General features: G+C 37.9%; 1 protein-coding gene across 3 annotated transcripts in view; it reads left to right on the forward strand.

The window, feature by feature from the left end:
* Positions 1-19,219, forward strand: part of glis1a (GLIS family zinc finger 1a) — a 68,571-nt gene that overhangs the window by 41,448 nt on the left and 7,904 nt on the right. For all 3 annotated transcript variants that reach the window (XM_082514827.1, XM_082514828.1, XM_082514826.1), the window contains 4 exons: positions 895-1,056; positions 10,037-10,150; positions 13,167-13,293; positions 16,430-16,583. In XM_082514827.1, the coding sequence (XP_082370953.1) occupies positions 895-1,056; positions 10,037-10,150; positions 13,167-13,293; positions 16,430-16,583 (557 nt within the window). The remainder of the gene's footprint in view (positions 1-894; positions 1,057-10,036; positions 10,151-13,166; positions 13,294-16,429; positions 16,584-19,219) is intronic.

The following is a 19,219-nucleotide window of genomic DNA, read 5'->3' on the forward strand; positions in this document are numbered from 1 at the left end:
CTTTATTTTGGCTCACTGCATGCACTTTCACAAAAAAGTTGGTCACACCGGGGTTTTTGAAACCCATTACTTTTATATGAAGCACATTATACCCGTGTTCATGGCCAGCGTGAACAGGAGAAACGAGTATCGGGTCAGCGGAGTGAGTCGGGACTGCTTGTCACTGGATTAAAGCGGTGGCGGTAGCTTTTAGGCGATATGACATTCAACTCTCTAAGGTGACAGTATCTAGGATTTGAATTTCAAGCCCTCTTTTTAGATTGTTACACAACTATTATCAGCAGTGTGCACAACACTATCAAGTTATTTCATCTACTGCTTTTTCAGTGCATCTGAGTACAGTTAAAATATATAAATGGAAAAAAAAAAATCCTTTAACTCCTCTTTAATCTTTAATTATGAAAGAAGCAGACTAATGACAATATATTAGTAAACACTGATACTGCTGAACCAATTTTAAATATTTTTACTCCATTACCTGTTACCTGCTGGATCTTCTTAGTCATGGTTTCACTAAGCAACTTGTTGAGTGAATGTAGACTTGCTTACTAGTCTTTATAAAAAGCAACAGGTTCTGTTTAAATATCACACGGTCTCCTTCTAATACAGGCGCCTCAGGAGTGGAATGGGTTAATGCGTTGTCCTGTTACGAACATTCTTTTTAATATTTGGAAAACATAGGATGGCACATATTCACCGTGTATGGTTCCCCACTAACTGATGGTATTAAATGCAATTGATTTGCAAAAATGTCTAAACACATGGTTTCATTTTGTCATTGTTGAGTGTACGCTGATGGGCAAAGTGCCACTTTTACTAATTTTTAAAGATAATCTAGGCACATTTTCTTAAATAATTTTTCTATATAAAATCTTCTGCTTTTCTATTTGTTAGTTTGAGGGCTGCTCCAAGGCGTTCTCCCGTCTGGAGAACCTGAAGATCCACCTGAGGAGCCACACGGGGGAGAAACCTTACATTTGCCAGCACCCCGGCTGCCTCAAGGCTTTCAGCAACTCCAGTGATCGTGCTAAACACCAGCGCACACATCTGGACACGGTCAGTGGGCTCCTTCCATTTAGGATGTGCTCTATTATAGTGCACGTTCTCCTAATTTGAGCTTTCTGTCAGTTTGTAGTATTAGAGTGGACTCAATAGCTGGTTGCTTTTTGCTTCTCCAAGCAAACGTCACCATAACAGTAGGTCACAAAGAGGTCAAGGTCATGTAAACACGCTATATGCAAGTACAGAAAGAATCTGAAGATAACATGAAGAATTATTCTGGCTTGGGTCAGAGACAGTGAACTCATCATACATGCATGTAACCTCTTTCAGCCTGGTTGAACTGCTGTATGTTGGAAATAGCGCCATTTTTAAAATGGAGACAAAAAAACGAGCTTTTCTTGACATGTTTGTATGCTATATTAACTCTTGTAATTAAAGACACTCACTGGCATTAATGCCCATTCTGTTGCTGTATTTTGCCTTTGCCCTAATTGCATATTGTGTAAATGCACTAAGGCTGATAATTCAAACAATGTAGGATCCCAATACCACAGCAACAACTTTATTACTCTTTAATGAGAGCACACACAGCAAAACTGTAGATTTCTACACTTTTTTTTTGTCAACATAGTATTTCTAAACTAATGCAGTTTAATAAGTTTAACACAGCTTGGGAAATGGTCACAATCTCTAGAAGTACAATAGAAATATCCTTTATTGTCCCTCATTGGGGAAATTCAGGTAAACAAGCTTCTTGCTAATGTGGCGTAGGAAAATGAATTCAGCTCTAATCAGCTCTAATCTAGTGCACTGTGTTTCTGGACATGATTTTTATTTTGTAGTGAGTCGTAGTGGAGGTAGTCATTACAGCCGGAGATGCAAGTTTGAGTCATACATGTTTCCTTTTTTAGTATTTTTAACTATGTTGTTAGTTAAAAATAAATTACCTGATTGGGTTTAGATATTTAAAACCTCTGGGTTAAGTTTATAAAAAAAATAATACAAAATCATGGTTTGGGCTACAATGTTGCCACTTATGTTAGAGCTCTGTTACTTGGGTTGGCACGGCGACATGTACCTGATTTGTCTGGACAACATAAGTGACATAAACTTTGTTTAGAGGTACATTTGTTTCAAAGTAATCCTGAAAAACAGACTGTGTTTTTGTGACTTTTGTGATGACAGTACCCCCACCAAACTTCAGCGGTTGTTTTAAATACAAAGGTACGGTGTACAGGTTAGGGTTAAGGAGAAAAAGGTTCCACCTAATCGCCGACCACAATATTATAATTCTGTTTGCCACATGAGAACTTTAGGCAAGGCAAGTTTATTTATATAGCACAATTTGGTCTTTTTTAGACGTGTGCTGAAAAATGAATAAACATTAAATTGACTTTTTAAACTTTCATACCAACACAGGTGTGCTTAAAACGCGTTAATTATTTTACAGTACTGCATTTATTCAGGATTTTATATGTGCTTTGTTGTAGATGTAGTGCTATGTTAACAGAGGCAGCAGACAGTTGAAAACAGTGGCTGAGACCTCAGAGGGTTAAAGTGCAGCAGACTGCCTCTCCCTCAGCTTTCTATGGGACCTTCTGGGAATGACTCGGGAAGATAAACTGCTAGTGCGTGTGAGCCAATTTTAACTTGCTGTGCAGAGTCTGCTTGTGTCAGATCAGTTTATACAAAACAGGGAAAAAATAGAATCCATTCAACCGTGAAGACAGCGTGAATTTCCAGGAATTTTCATACACACCATCTACAGTAACGACATTAAATTCATCAGGGGACTCAAACTAGTGGGAGTGAGTGTCCCCCGTGCTCTTGATGATCATAAATTAAGGTTACAACTGCAAAATAAGTTATGAAATCCACAGCTGATGGAGCCTGAGAAAGAACAGAAACAGGCCTTTTCTCGTAATCCACTCTTGTGTACCAGGTGTCAAGTGTCGTGCCAGCATTGTCACTCTTTCCATGAAGGTGTTCTCATGCCCAGGGGATGTATTTAAATGCTGCATTAGTATGGTATTTATCTACTTTAATATATATATATTTTTTAATATTACATAATAACTTTGCTTGACTATATTTTAGGGAAAAAACATTAGTTATTAAACCATTACACTTATTTTTATCGGCTGAAATGATTAGTTACATTTTTTGGACCAAAGTGTTTGTTGGCAAAACATGGAAAATGTTATGAAGTGATTTTATAATAATGATGTAAAAATCAGCTGGATCAAGACTTTCACAAGATATTTCTGATAAAACTTCCGTCCCTTGGGTAAAATGTTATTGGAGGACATTTACTTACAAGTAAATGTCCTCCAATAACAAGCAAATCTAATAATACATTATTAGATTGTTGAAGAACTGTTTTTTAAATAAATAGGATTTAATAATATGATGAGGTCTTTTCAGAAAGCGCTTTATTTTTTTTAAATCTCATTTAAAATATTGTAGAAAAAAGTACTGAATTCTAAAAAATTTAAAATAAGTTTTAGAATAACTTTAAATATAAAGTAAGAGTGCTTTGCTACAGTTTGGATGAATCTTGTAGATGAACCTGTCATAACTTTTATGTTTAAACAACATTTTAGTGTCTAAGGTTATTCAAAATAATTTAATATTTGGAAATCTCTGTCCACCTCCAAGCCTTTGATGCACAGTATAACTTTTTTGAGCAAACCTGGTAACAAATAACAAAACAAAACAAAGCAGTCAGTTACATCACCTTCTTGGCAGATGGTATTTACCTAAAAATAACTGAGTGAAATTGACTTTTCCTTTTGAGCCTCTGGGTTAGATACACTTTCGTAGTATGGGGTTAACCTCTTAGGACCTGGCGTCCACATATGTGGACATCACATTTTGGGTTATTTAGACCAAAATACTCAATTTTGCTGCTACTGTTCTATCAAAATTTTAAACGAATATCCTCATATGTGGCTCTTATTTTTCTTAAAAACAAAAATAAGGTAAAAAAAAATCTAGTAATTCTTTGTTTTTACATTCATCGGGCCCCAATCAGCCCAAATATCAAAGAGAAATTAAAAATGCATGCCGTGGAAGAGTTCGGGTCTTAGGAGGTTAAATCCACTTTTGTTTTCAGAACTGACTTATCTCTTCATTGCTTGGATTCAACACTATGCTGCACAGTTGCTGCACATTTGTTGGCTGCACATCCATGATGCCAAACTGCCATTCCACCACATCCGAAATGTGCTCTATGGGAGTGAAACTGATGACTGTAAATGTCATTTGAGCATAGTAAACTCATTTTTATGTTCGGAAATCAGTTGGAGAACATTTGAGCTTTACGAATCTGCTGGAAGCAGCCATCAGAAGATGGGTACACTACAGCAGTGCTCAGGTACCTCGTGATGTTTAAATGATCTTCAGCTGGTACTAAGGGAAAATATCCCCTACACCATTACACCACCAGCAGTCTGAACCGCTGAAACAAGGGAGGATAGATCCGTGCTTTCATGTTGTTGATACCAAATTCTGACCCTACCATCCGAACGTTAGAGCAGAAATCCAGTCTTCTATTGTTCTATTGTGGCATTCATTGTGGTTTTCTGCTGCTGTATCCCATCTGATTCAAGGTTCAACGTGCTATTCATTCAGGTTATTTGAGTTGTTGTCAGGTTAAAGAATCCGGCTATTCTCCTCTGACCACTGACATCAAGCAGGTATTTTTAATTTTGTCTCTCTGTAAACCCTACAGATGACTGCGTGGAAAAATTCCCAGTAGATCAGCAGTTTCCAAAAAACTCAGACCACCCTGTCTGGAACCAAAACGATGCCGTGTTCAAAGATGTTTAAATTACCTTTCTCCCTCATTTTGATGCTCAGTTTGAGCTTCAGCAGGTTGTCTTGGCCATGTCTACATGCCTCAGTAAGCCTAGTTGCTGCCATGTGATTGGCTGATTAGATTAATGCATTAATGAGCAAATAAACAGGTGTATCTAAAAAAGTGGCGAGTGAATCTATAGTATCACTGCTCATGTCTGTCTGGGTGAATTTACTTGAAACATTTATACAAAATACACAATAAATTATGTTTAAAAATTGCTGCAATGCATGAGACCATACACTTTAAAAACACAAGACTACACATAATTGCTCTGAATATTAAGATAAATAATATTTGCTCAGTAATATAAGGTGTGAGGTGGTCTCTGCTTTACAGTCTGACATTTTTGGGATTGTGAAACTGCATACCTGCTGTGGATTTACCCTACAGACCACAGTTATTTCTACTCCTGCTGACAAGTGATGAGAATTTAGCTGTAATCCCGCGAATCAGATCTCTTATTACACGGATGAGATGGAGCTTCACGATTCGCTCCACTGTTATTACAGCAAGTTATTTTCTCCCTTTAGTGGTTTCACACTGGCTAATGGGGGCTTCGAAGTTGCGTCACAAATTAACAATCAGACACATCTGGCGCCATCCTGGAGGCCCAGTGGAAGCCTGTCTGAATGTAAATAACTGCTGAGTAGTGCAACGGCAGGCCAAGAAATGTTTTTCAAGTTTGATTAAACAGCTTGTATTGTGTTACTAATATGACACTTTGGGGAATTTTGTCCTAAAGTAAGTGCAGGCTCAAGCAGGAATTACCTTTCTAAGTTAACTTAGAATACTTCTTATTGTATTCTAATTTTTGCCTCATAACTTTTGCACTCTGCACTTCCTGCTGTGACAAAACAAATTTCCCACGTGTGGGACTAATAAAGGTTATCTTATCTTATCTTATCTTAACGCTCACATAACATAAAAATGTGGTTTGTTTTGAGAATTTGGAAATGTATTAAAAGCATTGAGAGCTTTCATTTTACGATGGCAGTGAAGTGCAAAAAGGTGATGGACTGTGACAAATCCGATATGAAATGTGGTGCTGAATAATGCCAGGGTTTTGTTTTGGGTTTTTTTGGGTTGAGCCCTGGCAACAGGAAAAAAAGATTTCAAAATTTTTTTGGCACACATAATTGGAAACTGATATGCAGTTTATGAATTTACAGTCTGTCTCAGAGCTGTCATTTGCCATAACCACTTTGCATGTCATTACCCTGAATTTATGCTAAGATTAGAAAGACAGCACTTCATTTGGTGCTGATCTGTTTAGACTAAGAGAGAACTGAGCTGGTCTCACAGGGAATATTTTTCCTGAAATAGTTTTGAAATTGCCCCCTTTTTTTCCTTTTTTTTTTTTCCCAGACACTGTAGAGCAGCACTTACTCTGATGCCAGATCTACGTTGGTATTGCATGTCTATAATTTGAAATGTATTTGTTTAAGAATTACACAAAAATTGGGAATACTGGAGAAGAAAAATCGAGCAGACATTAGAAAAATAACAATCCCACTGACACAAGCATTATTATAGTCAAGCCTGTCCTGATATATTTCTACTAAAAATTCTTTTTACAGCATTTTTACTCATTTGCTTCATTCATTGTTTTGTTGCATCATTAAAAAATACAAGTGATTTTTCAATACTACTTTGTTTTTTGCATTACTGTCAAACCCAAGATCATCAAACAGTTTTTAACATTAGCCAAAGATAACCCAGGTAAAATGCAAAAATGCTGTTTTTTTCTTTTTTATATGATAAAGGAAAAAAGCTTATCCAATCCTACCTGAACCTTTGTGAAAAAGCAGCTGACTCCTAAACCTAATAACTAGTTGTGCCAGCCTTGGCAACACAAACAGCAATCAAATTTTCAAGTTTTTGTAATAATAACATCACTGTGGAGGAATTTTGGCTTCTTTGCAGAATTGTTTTAATTCAGCCACATTGGAGGGTTTTCAAGCATGGACAGACCGTTTATGGTCATGCCAAAGCAACTCAATTTCATTTAAATCCACACTTTGACTAAGGCCAAGCTTCAAAGGCTCTTTTTTTTTTTTTTGCATTTCAGCCATTCAGAGGTGGACTTGCTGACGTTTTTTGGATCACTGTCCTGCTGCATAACCAAACTGAGCCTGAGCTTCAGGGCTTGAATTGATAGCTAAACATTTAGCTTCAGGATTTTCTGGTAAAGAGCAAAATTCATGGTTTCCTCAACTATGGTTGTCTGGATCCAGACCATCACACTACTGCCACTGCTGGTATGATGTTCTTTATATGAAAAGTGTTAGTTTAACATGAGATGTAACAGGAGTCAGACATTCCAAACAATCTACTTTTCACTCATTAGTCCAACAGTGTCGAGACACAAAAGTCTTGAGGATTATCAAGATGTTTCTTCGTTTGTCTCTTTTTTTAATTGTTGAATCACAAAAACTGACCTTAACTGAGGCAAGTGAGTTCTTTAGAATGTTCTGGGTTCTTCTGTGACCTCCTGGATGAGTCGTCAATTTGCTCTTGCAGTAATTTTGGTGGGTCAGTCATTCCTGGGAATGATCACCACTGTTCCGAGTTTTCTCCGTTTGTATATAATGACTCTCACTGCGGTTCGCTGGAGTCCCAAAGCCTTAAAAATGACTTCATACATCTGTCTTCATTTCCAGACAGACAGATGTCAATGACAGAGGAGTTTCTCATCTGTTTCTTTAGATTGTAGCATTATTTGTTGTTATTGAGATCTTTTAGCCTACTTCCCTTTATTAGATGGGTCCTATTTTTTTTTAATTAATTCATCAATTTAAGGGGGAAATTACTTTTTCTCACAGGGCAAGTTAAGTTTGGATAGTTCTCTCCCTTAATAAATGAAATTATCATTTAAAAGCTGAGTTAAATTTTTATATTTTACAAAGATAAGTGTGACAAATATGCTGAAAGCTGCCATATTAGAAAGAAAAAAGAAATGATATTTCTTTGCAGTGTTTCCATATTAGATCTTCAGGCAAATGACTAATTACAGAGAAAGAAGTCATTTTGAAAAGCAGGGGTTTTCAAATGTTGTCTGGGATGCTCCACGCTAAGAAGCAGATAAAAAGTCATGCCCAAAACACCTCACTGTTGCCCATGGTGATTTGTTTTTCCTACCTCACTAAGCTCAGCTTTACTCTGCATTTCCTCCAGAGGAGATTGGAGAAACAATATTGCCTTGTCTGGTTCTTTTAAGATCAGAATTTAAACATAAAAACAACACGAAAGCATAGATCCACCCTGCTACGTGTCAACAGTAGCAGGGTGGTGGTACAGGGGTATTTTCTTGGCAATTTCTTTATCTTTTTTTCCTTTTTTTGGCACCCTTGGTGTAGTTTAAACACCACACTACACTACCTGAGTATTGTTGCTGACTATGTCTATCCCTTTAATACCACAGTGTACCTATCTTCTGTTGGCTTCTTCATAAAGCTCAGATCAGAGCTTTTTACAGATTCACTGTATTCAAATGCCCCCAACTGAGAACTTCTTGGATATGTTGGAATGCCAGATTCTCATCATGGATGTGCAGCAGGTCCTAAACCCTTTTTAGTCCAGGCTGACCTGTGTGGTAGCCTCACAATGTTCAGCTTCATGCACCTCTAAAACCCTTGCCCTGGTGAAGTTAACTATTTATTTACAACATCAACAATGTGTTGTTTTAGCTCTGACTTGTGCAACACCTCCTGGTTTATAATACAACACAAAATGATCAGTTTTAGTCAGATTTCGCTACTAATGTAACAGCAGCAAGTTTATCTGATTTCATTAAACAAATCACTCTTCGTCATAGTCTCTTTCATCTAGCGCACAGCTGTGATCTCTGCTGTAATCTCAAACTTTTTTCGTAATCCCACGTACAAAGATGAGAAACTGGGCAGTGTTAACTACATCACAGCTCTCGTCACATTTTCTGCTAAAATGTCCTGAAAAATACGATCATCAAACCTGACGCTCATTATTTTTTTGACTTGTAGTGCTCACATCCCAGCACATAAACCCAAAAGGCTCAAATAAACACTGTACATGTGTTTTCATGAATGTATAATTGAATCCACTTGTTAAATACTTGGCAATGAAAAAGAGCGAATAAAAAAGAGATCTGAGATTCATGGCAATGAGCTCATTTATTCACTAAATTGTGAAATACAGTCATCTTACTCAACTTTCTACTTCGAAGTAAAATGATGAAAACCTGTCTGCATATAAGAAATGAGCTATTTGTACAGTAAAAAACATTTCAACACACATTCCACGATGTTACTCATTTTACTTATTTCAGGAGGACTCAGTTAACTGTAGTATTTTATATCATTACACCAGAAAATACTTTGTCTTCCAGCTGCTTTAGCCTGCTATGAAATGTTTATTCCTTCAGGAAATAATGTGCAGAAATAAATACTTTTATATGAATACAAAGACTGCAGGTAGCTCATACAGTTTACTTTATGAATGAAATGATTTATGGCTAAACTCTCTTCTCTCTTCCCCTCTTTTAAGCCTGCAGATGAAAGGTAAATATCCTCCCTTTCAGCTGAGGAGCACTTTATGTAAAATGTTGACAGAACTACATCTTCTTTCTTCCTCTGTTAGTCCAGTTGTCACAAGAAGTAGCCACATTTACGATCTTTATCCTAAATGTTTATGCCTTCAGTGTGGATGTGAGTCATCTGAACTTGTGCCATTATTTGTACACACATTTTATGTTTGACATCGTTGTATCTGATGAGACTATAAAATCATCATCGTGTTGTGAATATTATTCAGTTCTGGTGTAGAAAATTCGTAACCTTCTCAATACATAATGTAGGATATATAAGAGATGGTGTAGTCTGCACCTTACAGTAAATCTAATAATAACTCTCAAGCTCTGGGTTTAATTTGGCGTGTTGTGCTATTTTTGTTGTGTTTTCTGTACAAAAAAAGGTTTGTTCTCCTTAGCTCAGTACTGAAATCAACATTGCTAAATTTTTGCAATCCGCTAGAAGAAGAGTTGCAGGAGAAAGTGTTCCCCAAAACACCAAAAAATAATTTGTGCTCTTTTTAATAGCAGCACACCTGTTTTCTTTTTATAACAGAAAGTTAAACCAAGGTGCTTCTAAATGTTCAGTCAAACTTCTCTCACCTCTCCTTCTTGTGGTTCATTCACAGAAACCATACGCCTGTCAGATACCGGGATGCACCAAGCGCTACACTGACCCCAGCTCATTACGAAAGCACGTCAAAGCTCATTCAGCCAAAGGCCTTCAGGAAAAGGAGGTCAAGGTAATGAACATTAAAACCTTTCTATGTTTTTAAAACTTGACTGTGTGTCGTTCAGAAGCAAAGGGAGGATTCAGAAAGTGTGGTTAGAAATAAAAAATTATGGCCAAAGCATTTTTAAAAGCAACCTGGGGACGTTTTTTTAAATTTGAGCTGCATTTTTTTTGCCCTTAATGGATGGTTTGGGTGGATAGTGGAAAAGACATTCAATAAAGGTCCGTCTAGCCAGGAGTAAAACATGCAGTGTGCACCCTAACCACTCACCTATCAGGTTGTCCAATAGTGGGGTCATATTTAAGCTTTTATTGGATGGGATCAAAAGTACATAATTTAAACCAGGATCACATCAGTGCCTTGTATTCCTGAGCCACCTTCACAGGGCTGAAATTTACTGGAATCAATTGATTATTTCTCAACAGCTTAACATCATAAAACATGAAATGTTTTAAGTTATATTACTTGATAGATTTTTTTTTCCTTCCCAATTTATTATACTTGACTGTCTGCAATTATACACAGCACATCTGGAGTTTGTATTTATGATGGATATTTGTCTTCTCTTGTTTGGAATACATGTTAAGTTGTGTTTCTTCTCATAATAATGAAAACAATACAAACTGCTATGAAGGCTCCACTCATTATTTGATGAAGTTATTAGGAGCAGCCATGCATGTTTTTGATTTTATTTCAGCACAAAACTTGAAGGTTATTATGACAAATGACAAAGAGGCTCTACAAACTAAAAACAATGTCGGCAACTGTCCCACATTTGGTAAAAAACAAGCATATCAGTACAAACACAACATAGCCGCCGCTATCAACCACATTGATGAAGCGGTGATCATTTGGGTTTCTTTTGCAGCCAAAGGACCCGGGTACCTTGCAGCCACTGAGTCAAACATGAACACCTCTGTATACCGATATTTAGATTCAATATAAGGCCATCTGTCCTACATTTATATCTTGCTTATACTGGGTCATGCAACAGGACAATGAGTCCAAAAACAGCAAAAACTCTACAACAGAATGGTTAAAAAGGTGTTGCAATGGACCTCAGGCTGATTGAAATGTTGTGGTGGGACCTTAAGAGAGCTGTACATAAACAAATTCCTGCAAACCTCAATGGACTGAAGCAACGTTGAAAAGACGAGTGGGCCAAATTTCCTCCACATATTAATAAAGTCATACAGAAAACAATTATTTCAGGTTATTGCTGCTAGATCATAGGGTGAACTTAGATTTCGAAACCTTATTATTCACATGACTGCATGTTTGTATTTAACCTCATTTTAAGCTGGTGACAAGACCCTTGAGGTTTAAAATGTCTTTCGCAACAGAGTCCTGGCCAACATAGACAGCTGCTTAATCAGCAGTGGTTACGGAACAATACTCACCATTATAAGCATACACATTTACATAAAATAAAGAATGAAAGACATATTAATCAAAAGCCAAACTGAAGCATTTATGGTCAAGCCTAACATCTGGAGGCAGATGTCCTGCCTGCAGGTGCCAAATCATTTAAATGAACTTGAATTCATTTAAAATTGATCCAATTTGGAAGAAATGAGTGACCGTAAAAGCATGCAATTTCTGAACAAGGATTTTCTTTCTGTAAAAGTGATACACAAATAAAAGCTTTGCTTTCCTAAAAATATCAGTGAGTGTGCCATTCCCCAAATCTGGCATTTCAGTTAAAAATAGACAGCTTTTTTCAATAATTATTAAAACATAAAAATTGCCCCCCAAAAAAGGTTATGTTTTAAATTCCATAAAGACACACACAGTCATTCATGAGACCCTGAATAGAAAATCTGTAGCTAAAAATGAACAAGCTCAGGAAGAGAAAGTAAAACAGGGTTTTTTCTGGTGCTACATCTTGATTTTATTTCCTGATTGTTACCTCATGTTTAAAAGCAAATGAGATGCATGTTTGTTCCCGTTTAACCTTAAAGTTCAAAACAATGTTGTTCTTCCAGAATTTTTTTTCTTAAATATAGATAGTAGAGAACTGCTTCTTTATATAACTTTCAAAGAGAAAGGGGGCTTCTCGGGGGTTGCAGGTCTTATTTCTGGAGAACTACAGCAGCAGCAGGAGAGAGTGGGTATGTTTATGATTCAGTAGGATGAAATACAACAAAACAAAGTATTACACACACTCCCTGGAAGTCCGAATAGGGAGCCTATTGTTCTGCTTTATCTGGGCCTTGTTTGTTTTCTATGGCCTGTGAGTGACACTGGGGCTTTGTGTGTGTATTCGCATGCCTTGTTTGGTTTAAACAGAACCACGTGTGTTGGTAAGTTGTGACACAGTCGACACGCCCTGTGCTGCAGTAAACCCTGTGGGGCTAATTGGAACTTTGAAATATTAAAGATGAGCTTCTTAAGCTCCTCACGGGCATACATTTATTCGAGCTGATGTGTCACAGCGATTGAAGTTTCTGGCTTCGTGAACGCTACTTTGGGTGAGCATTTCTTGCTGATTATTCACGCCGCTTTTGTGGTTCCTGGGTGTCTGCCGCGAGCTTCTTCTGAATCCCGAAGCTGTCAATAAATTGTTTTGGAAAGTTCCGGGGGGATGTTCTGTTTAGCGCTGGAAAATAAAGCCAATTGTTTAGCCTTAACTTTGCTAGAACGTTTTTGGAATACGATTGCCTAATAAGATTTCTGGATTTTGTACCTCAAGAAGCTGGATCGCAAGATGAAACAAGAACCAGGCATCTGGTGCAAACTCATTTCTTTGATAAATGAACAGTAGAAAACCTCCTGCAGCTCGCTCACTGTGTTTTCAGTTGCTTTACTGAATGAAATCAAAAGAGAAGTCATTTAGTTTAAACTTGCATGGGAGCTGCGTTGCCCAACAGCATATAGTTGGAAGACAACTAAGCTGCAGCTTTAACGTAATTATTCTCATCCCTGCATGCTGGCAAACACCCACACTTGGTCACCAGCATGATAACACAGTGCTGTTATATGACATGTATCTATATGGCTGTAATGCGTTTTGTGTTGTTGTCAGGTTCAGGTGCACACGATGCTGGAATCTGACATCTTAAGTGACTGCCTGGCACGCCAGCATCTCCACAGCTCTGCCTCGTCGCACCAAAAAAACAGCTCACCTTTACCGGCTTTAGATGACTTCACAGGTATGTGCAGATGAAACGGTAGCAGAAGTCTGTGCTTAGCCTCCAGCGCCTCTCTGGAAATGAGCAAAACCCAAAAGAAAAGAGTAATTGCCCAAAACACCTGGGCTGTTAAGCTGTCTCTTTCATTTTCTCCCATGGCCTCATTTGCTCCTTTTCCTTTCCCTCCTCTCTCATTCCTTCGATGATAGCTCATCATGCCAGTGTTTACCTTGTCCAATTACTGGGCACCATGACTGTGGGCAAGTTGGCCTTCACCCCACTTGTCCTTCAGCTTCTCCAAACGGGTTTTCCAGCCAAGCTCTTTTTCTTTCCATTTCAATGGCTGAACCAGAATCAAGAAGCTGTCAGGTACACTGAGGCTCAGTTGGCCAAAGACAGTGGAGAGCGTCCAGGAAAGCTGTCCATGTCTATTACTTCAGACTACTCGCCGTTTTACTCAGAAGACTTTGAGGGAAAAGCCTCAAGCGGCACGCTATGAGCTATGTTTAGTCAGGGTGAAACAAGCATGTCAGTGTTTAATTTTGAAAAAATCCCAGGAGGACTTTTTCTTATCTCAAATGGCCAAATGTTATAGCCTGAAAACTGCTTTCTGTTGTGGTATACTAGGTGGATTTATGGTGACACACACTATCATTGTCAGCTTGGCTTAATATTGAGCTTAGTATTGTGATATTGAGCATTCAGCCCCTGTAGGCTTGAAATGTGGCTCTGAAAGGTTTACAGAAAAATGGATTACGCTGACCATGGAAACTCCTCAAAGTCTGCTTGCAACATAGTCTAATCCCCATCTGTCCATATGTGCACACTGTGTGTAATATACTTGTATTTACACCAGAAATTGTTTTTCTATAGCACATTGAGTTGCTCATCAGTGGGGGGAAATGTCACTACTGCACGATAATTTGGAAGAGTTTCATTTAACTATAAATTGAGTATTTTAATATTTTCGACAGTTTTGTTTGCCTACAAGGAGCCAGACTTTCTTGCCATTTTTTAAAGTGGTCTTGAGCAATAATTCTCTAGGCTTTCTAAAGGTCTTTCAAAGCTTTTCTTTGAACATTGGCTGCTTTTTTTTGTTACTCATTTTTAGTCCAATCCTTGTAAAAGGGACCTAATTGAATCAGTGTTGTGTCTACACAGACAACTTTGCAAAGAACCCATTTTAAATTATGTCTGCAGGCACCTTGGTACCAACAATCTGTTGCAAAAACATAATTTCTTCCCAAACTTAACAAACACACCCACCAAATGTTAGGAAATACCTAACACAGGACTTGAGAGGAAAATCTAACCCCTCAGGTGATCCATCTACTGTTCACTGAAGCCTCATCAGAAATGTGAAGAGAGGCTGAGGTATGCCAAATTACTCAGTAACTGGACTGAAGATCACTGGCAACAGCTGTTATTGGGAAATGAATACGAATTAGAGTTTTATTGGCCTTTCAGTATTTATGGAGGAGGTCAGTAGAGCGGTACAAACATCCCTACAGCCATCTGTAAAACATGGAGGAGGCTCTGTCATGGTCTGGGGCTGCTTCTCAGCCAGCGGTGTTGGGGCGCTTGTCAAAATTGAATGATTGCAGAAGAGTACAGTCAGATTTTAATCCACCATGTTATACCATCTGCAAAGCATCTGACTGATATTAGTTCAATTTTTCACCATGAAAATTATTGCGGACAGTAGAAGCATACCTGGATAGAAGAGCCAACAGTGGAGCACTATCAGTCATGGACTGACTTCCTCAGAGCCCAAACATCAGCATTGTTGAAGCAGTGTTGCATTATCTTGACAGAGAAAGGAACAAGAGGCAGCCAACATCCAAAGATCTTTGAATGTCCTTCCAGAAGCCTGGAGAGCCGTTTCTGAAGACTACTTAAAGAAATTGCAAGACAGCTTGAGAGAATTCAGGCTGTGCTGAAAAATAAAGTGCAACACTGAGTAGAGTCAGCCTTTCATTTCTTTATATTTTATTGGTGTTTGTTATAATACAATTCAATACAGCTTGAACCCAGTGAAAATCATCATTACAGGTAGTGATGTGATAGTGATGTAGTAGGAAGATTTAACGGCACAGATGCTCAGCAACTTTTATTTATATATCAATCAATCAATCCATTTATTTATAAGGTCATTTAAAAACAACACAGGTTGACCAAAGTGCTGTACATAGTAAAAAAGTAAAAAAGTAGAAGAAACCCACACAAAGAACAAAGTAAAACACAATTTTAACACAATTAAAAGGTAGAGAGTAAAAATGTGTTTTCAGATGGGTTTTAAAAATGTTGGAAAGATCCTAATTTCAAGAGGCAGACTGTTCCAAAGTTTGGGCGCAGCTATCGCAAAGGCCCAGTCTCCTCAGTTTTTCAGCCTGCTTCTCAGCTGACCTGAGAGTTCTATTTGGAGTATTTTTAGTTAACAAATCAGAGAGGTATGACAGAGCTAATCCATTTAGAGATTTAAAAACAAGCAATAAAATTTTAAAATCAATTCTACAACGTCCTGGAAGCCAGTGTAAACAAGCCAAGACTGGGGAAATATGGTCATGTTTACGAGTGCCTGTCAAGAGTATGAGCAGCCAGTTAGCAACTAGTTGAGTTAAGCCTCGACTGACAGGAAAGGTGTTGCAGGCTGACACAGATTTATTGCAACACCCTGGTAATCTTTCTGCATTTCTAAATGCCAGTTATCTTAAAACATTCACCAGTCTGTCTAAAACTAATCAAAGTCGTTCTGTCTGACTGTGATTGTTTGTGCAATTGCTGTGCAATTGAAAGTATTTACCCAGTGTATGAGGAGATTGCACACTCAGCCTCCGGGCAACCAGTTAGTTGCCACAACTACTTGCGGTCGATCTCTGACAGCAAAAGATGTGAGAATGAAAAGCATTGCAACACTTCCTAAACTTTTGGTGTTTGGAAAACTTGGCTACATGTAATTTGGTGTTGAAGTGAAATACGTTGCAGTTGAAGTTTCTAGTGATTCTAATGTTAACTCCTACTCTATTGTAACTGTTATATACATCATCCAACCTTTGCTGCAGAGACCTCAGACTAGATGTGGGACCAGATGTGGAGGTGGATGCTCAAAATGTTTGGTGGAGCAGATTTACTGAGGTTATCTGTGGCTCTCTTTCAGGTGTGTACTCAAACAGCAGCAGCACCGCCCACAGTCGGGGGAATTCAGAGTTTCTGCCCCCATCAGCAGACTCGAGGTATCCAGGCCTGGAGGGAAACTTTGATGCTAATAGCCCAATATCTTCATTAACAAGCCCGGGGAGCATGAGAGAGGGGTGAGTGTAAGATCAGAGCAAGTTCAAGTTAAATGCGGTGCATCCCCTGAGCATTTATTTATTTATTCATACAACGAAGCTGGACTGGAAACAGTCCACTTAGTTTTTATAGCAGAGTAATAGATGTTTAGTGACTTGCTTATGGGCAGCAGTGGCAGTAGTTAAATCTGATGGAAGTTTATCTTCCCCAAGGTTGCATCTTGTTGCACCATTGTGAATATTTTCTTTCATATAATAAAAAGCAAAGAAACATCTATCATTTTTAATTTCTACACTGTCAAGGTCAAGGTCAAGGTCAGATTTATTTATATAGCACATTTCCAACAGCCGATGCTGCACAAAGTGCTTAACAATAACAATAAAATTAAAAACTACAGTGTAATACAATAATAACAATAGAAACAATAGAATAGAAGAATTGAAACAATACTAACTAATTCAGATAAATCCAAAATGCTTGGGTCATAATGTGTTAAAAGCCAGAGCGTAAAAGTGTGTCTTTAGTAAAGATTTAAATTGCTCAAGAGTTTGAGCAGATCTAATATTAAAGGGGAGACTATTCCAAAGTCTGGGACCTGCCACAGAGAAGGATCTATCACCACGAGATTTGAGGTTAGTCCGTGGAATGGACAACAATAGTTTTGAACTAGATCTCGTGGGTTTTCCTGGAGCATAGGCAGAGAGGAGCTCTGACAAGTAGGGGGGGGGCTCGGGCGTTGAGTGACTTAGTGTCATGTATTTCAACATTGGGCTGCTTTTATTTCTTGGGAAGGAGATTACTTTACTGACATTTAACAATAAAACAAGAGGCAAACGTAAAATAGTCAGTTCATCCAAATCACAAAAATAAAGAAAAGACATATTTTCCTACTTACCCCTCGTGGTGTCTGGCAAGGTTTTCAGTTATCTGCTGCTGGGATTTCTGCTGCCAACTCACCACAGTGGAGCTGAATAAGATCTCATGTGGCAGTTTTTATTCAGAGTTATTTTCTACTATAGATAAAAATAGTGAAAACTAACAGACCTCAATTTTATGCTCCTTTCTGTATCCTTTTCAAGGATTCGCCCCCAAAACCTCTGCTTTTATATGTCCTAAACGTATTGTTTAAACATATCTGGCATGTATTAAAGTGTTTCTAAGCTGCTTAACACTTCTGAGCAGTCCGGCTCTGTTCCATATCAAACACTGAAGCTTCAAAGTGATACTAAAGATTTCACAGTCATTTTGTTTTGCTTTCCCTCATCTCTGATTTCTAGAAAAAGCCAGAGAGATCCGAGCTTGTGCATTCTTGAATAAACCAGAGACATTATCACCAGAGATGGAGTTATGGCTTTGTGGTCGCACTGATTGGGTAGTTGGAGACCACAGAACTTATGTGCACTGTAAGCTGAGACAAATTTTCTCTAGGCAAGTATAAAAGTAGAAGTGAGACTAAAAAGATACAGCTGAAAGCCTCCAGGGCTGCAGTTTCTGGACAATAGGGCCTAAAATTATTGGTCATTGAAGGTTTGCCCATAAAGTAACTTTTATTGGCACTATAGTAAAAACAAAAACAGTCTGTCTAATAAAATAGCATCAATAAAGGCCAGAATAACATTTTTGTGGTTTAATAAATGATATAAAATATTACCATATAATGCACATTGTTTCATATGAAATTCTTCCAATATTTCCAAGGGTTGTTTTCAAGTGGCCTTTCGGTGTTTGGCTTAAATGTTAAGATTGGTTGTTTTCTCTGAGCACTGATTTCAACAGGTTTAAGCTTTAGGGTTCATCATTGACCCTTAGGGTTGAAATGAAAGTAGCAAAAGGTCTACTATGTATAGTTGTGACTTTTCCAGAAAGGCAGGCAGAGGAGATGCTGCCCAATTCATCAGCGAGAAAAGTGGACTAGACAAAAACATATCCTTCCATGATTTTGTGCCACTTGTCTTTTATTCTTTTATTTATGCCGACAGCCTCGTGTGTCTTACTTTACTTAGACCACTTAGAAGTGCAATTAACTAGAACTCCTTCACTGATAATACCGGAGTGTGATACAATACAGCTGATTTAAATCGCTAAATTACCTCCTTAGCGTGTCTTGAAGTTTTCCAGAGGCCTGGTAATGAACTAATCATTTGATTCAGGTTTGTTGACCCAGGGTAATATATCTAAAACCTGCAGGACACCGGCCCTTGAGGCCTGGAGTTCTCCACCCCTGGTTTATGGGATACATATTGACATTTAAGCCAACCTCACTTCTATCCCTTAGTGATATTGTGCAAACTGCAAAAGTAGTCTGCATGTTTAAGTGATGGCGAATCCACTGATTAGAATTGAAGCTGAAGAAGGTTTTTTATTTTTTTATTTTTTGGTCAATGTCATCTTTTTTGAAAGGATTCAGATTTGACCCTGACTGCTAAAGCAAAGTGCATTGTATTGATTAGACACATATCTGAGATTGTTTATGGAAATGCTTAGTGATTTTTAAAATGTAAGAAATATGTATCAATGGAAATTTGTCTCAACGCAGAAGCTTTTTTTTATTGCAAGATCTTTATTTTTTTTTCTTATGATTACAAATGAAAAAAGTCCACTTCTGTTTTTCAGATGTTCTTACACGTTACGGTTAGTTGTTCCTCTTTGAAAACTA

The sequence above is a fragment of the Aulonocara stuartgranti genome (assembly GCF_965226115.1).
Source record: "Aulonocara stuartgranti genome assembly, chromosome: 18".
Classification (NCBI taxonomy): Eukaryota; Metazoa; Chordata; class Actinopteri; order Cichliformes; family Cichlidae; genus Aulonocara; species Aulonocara stuartgranti.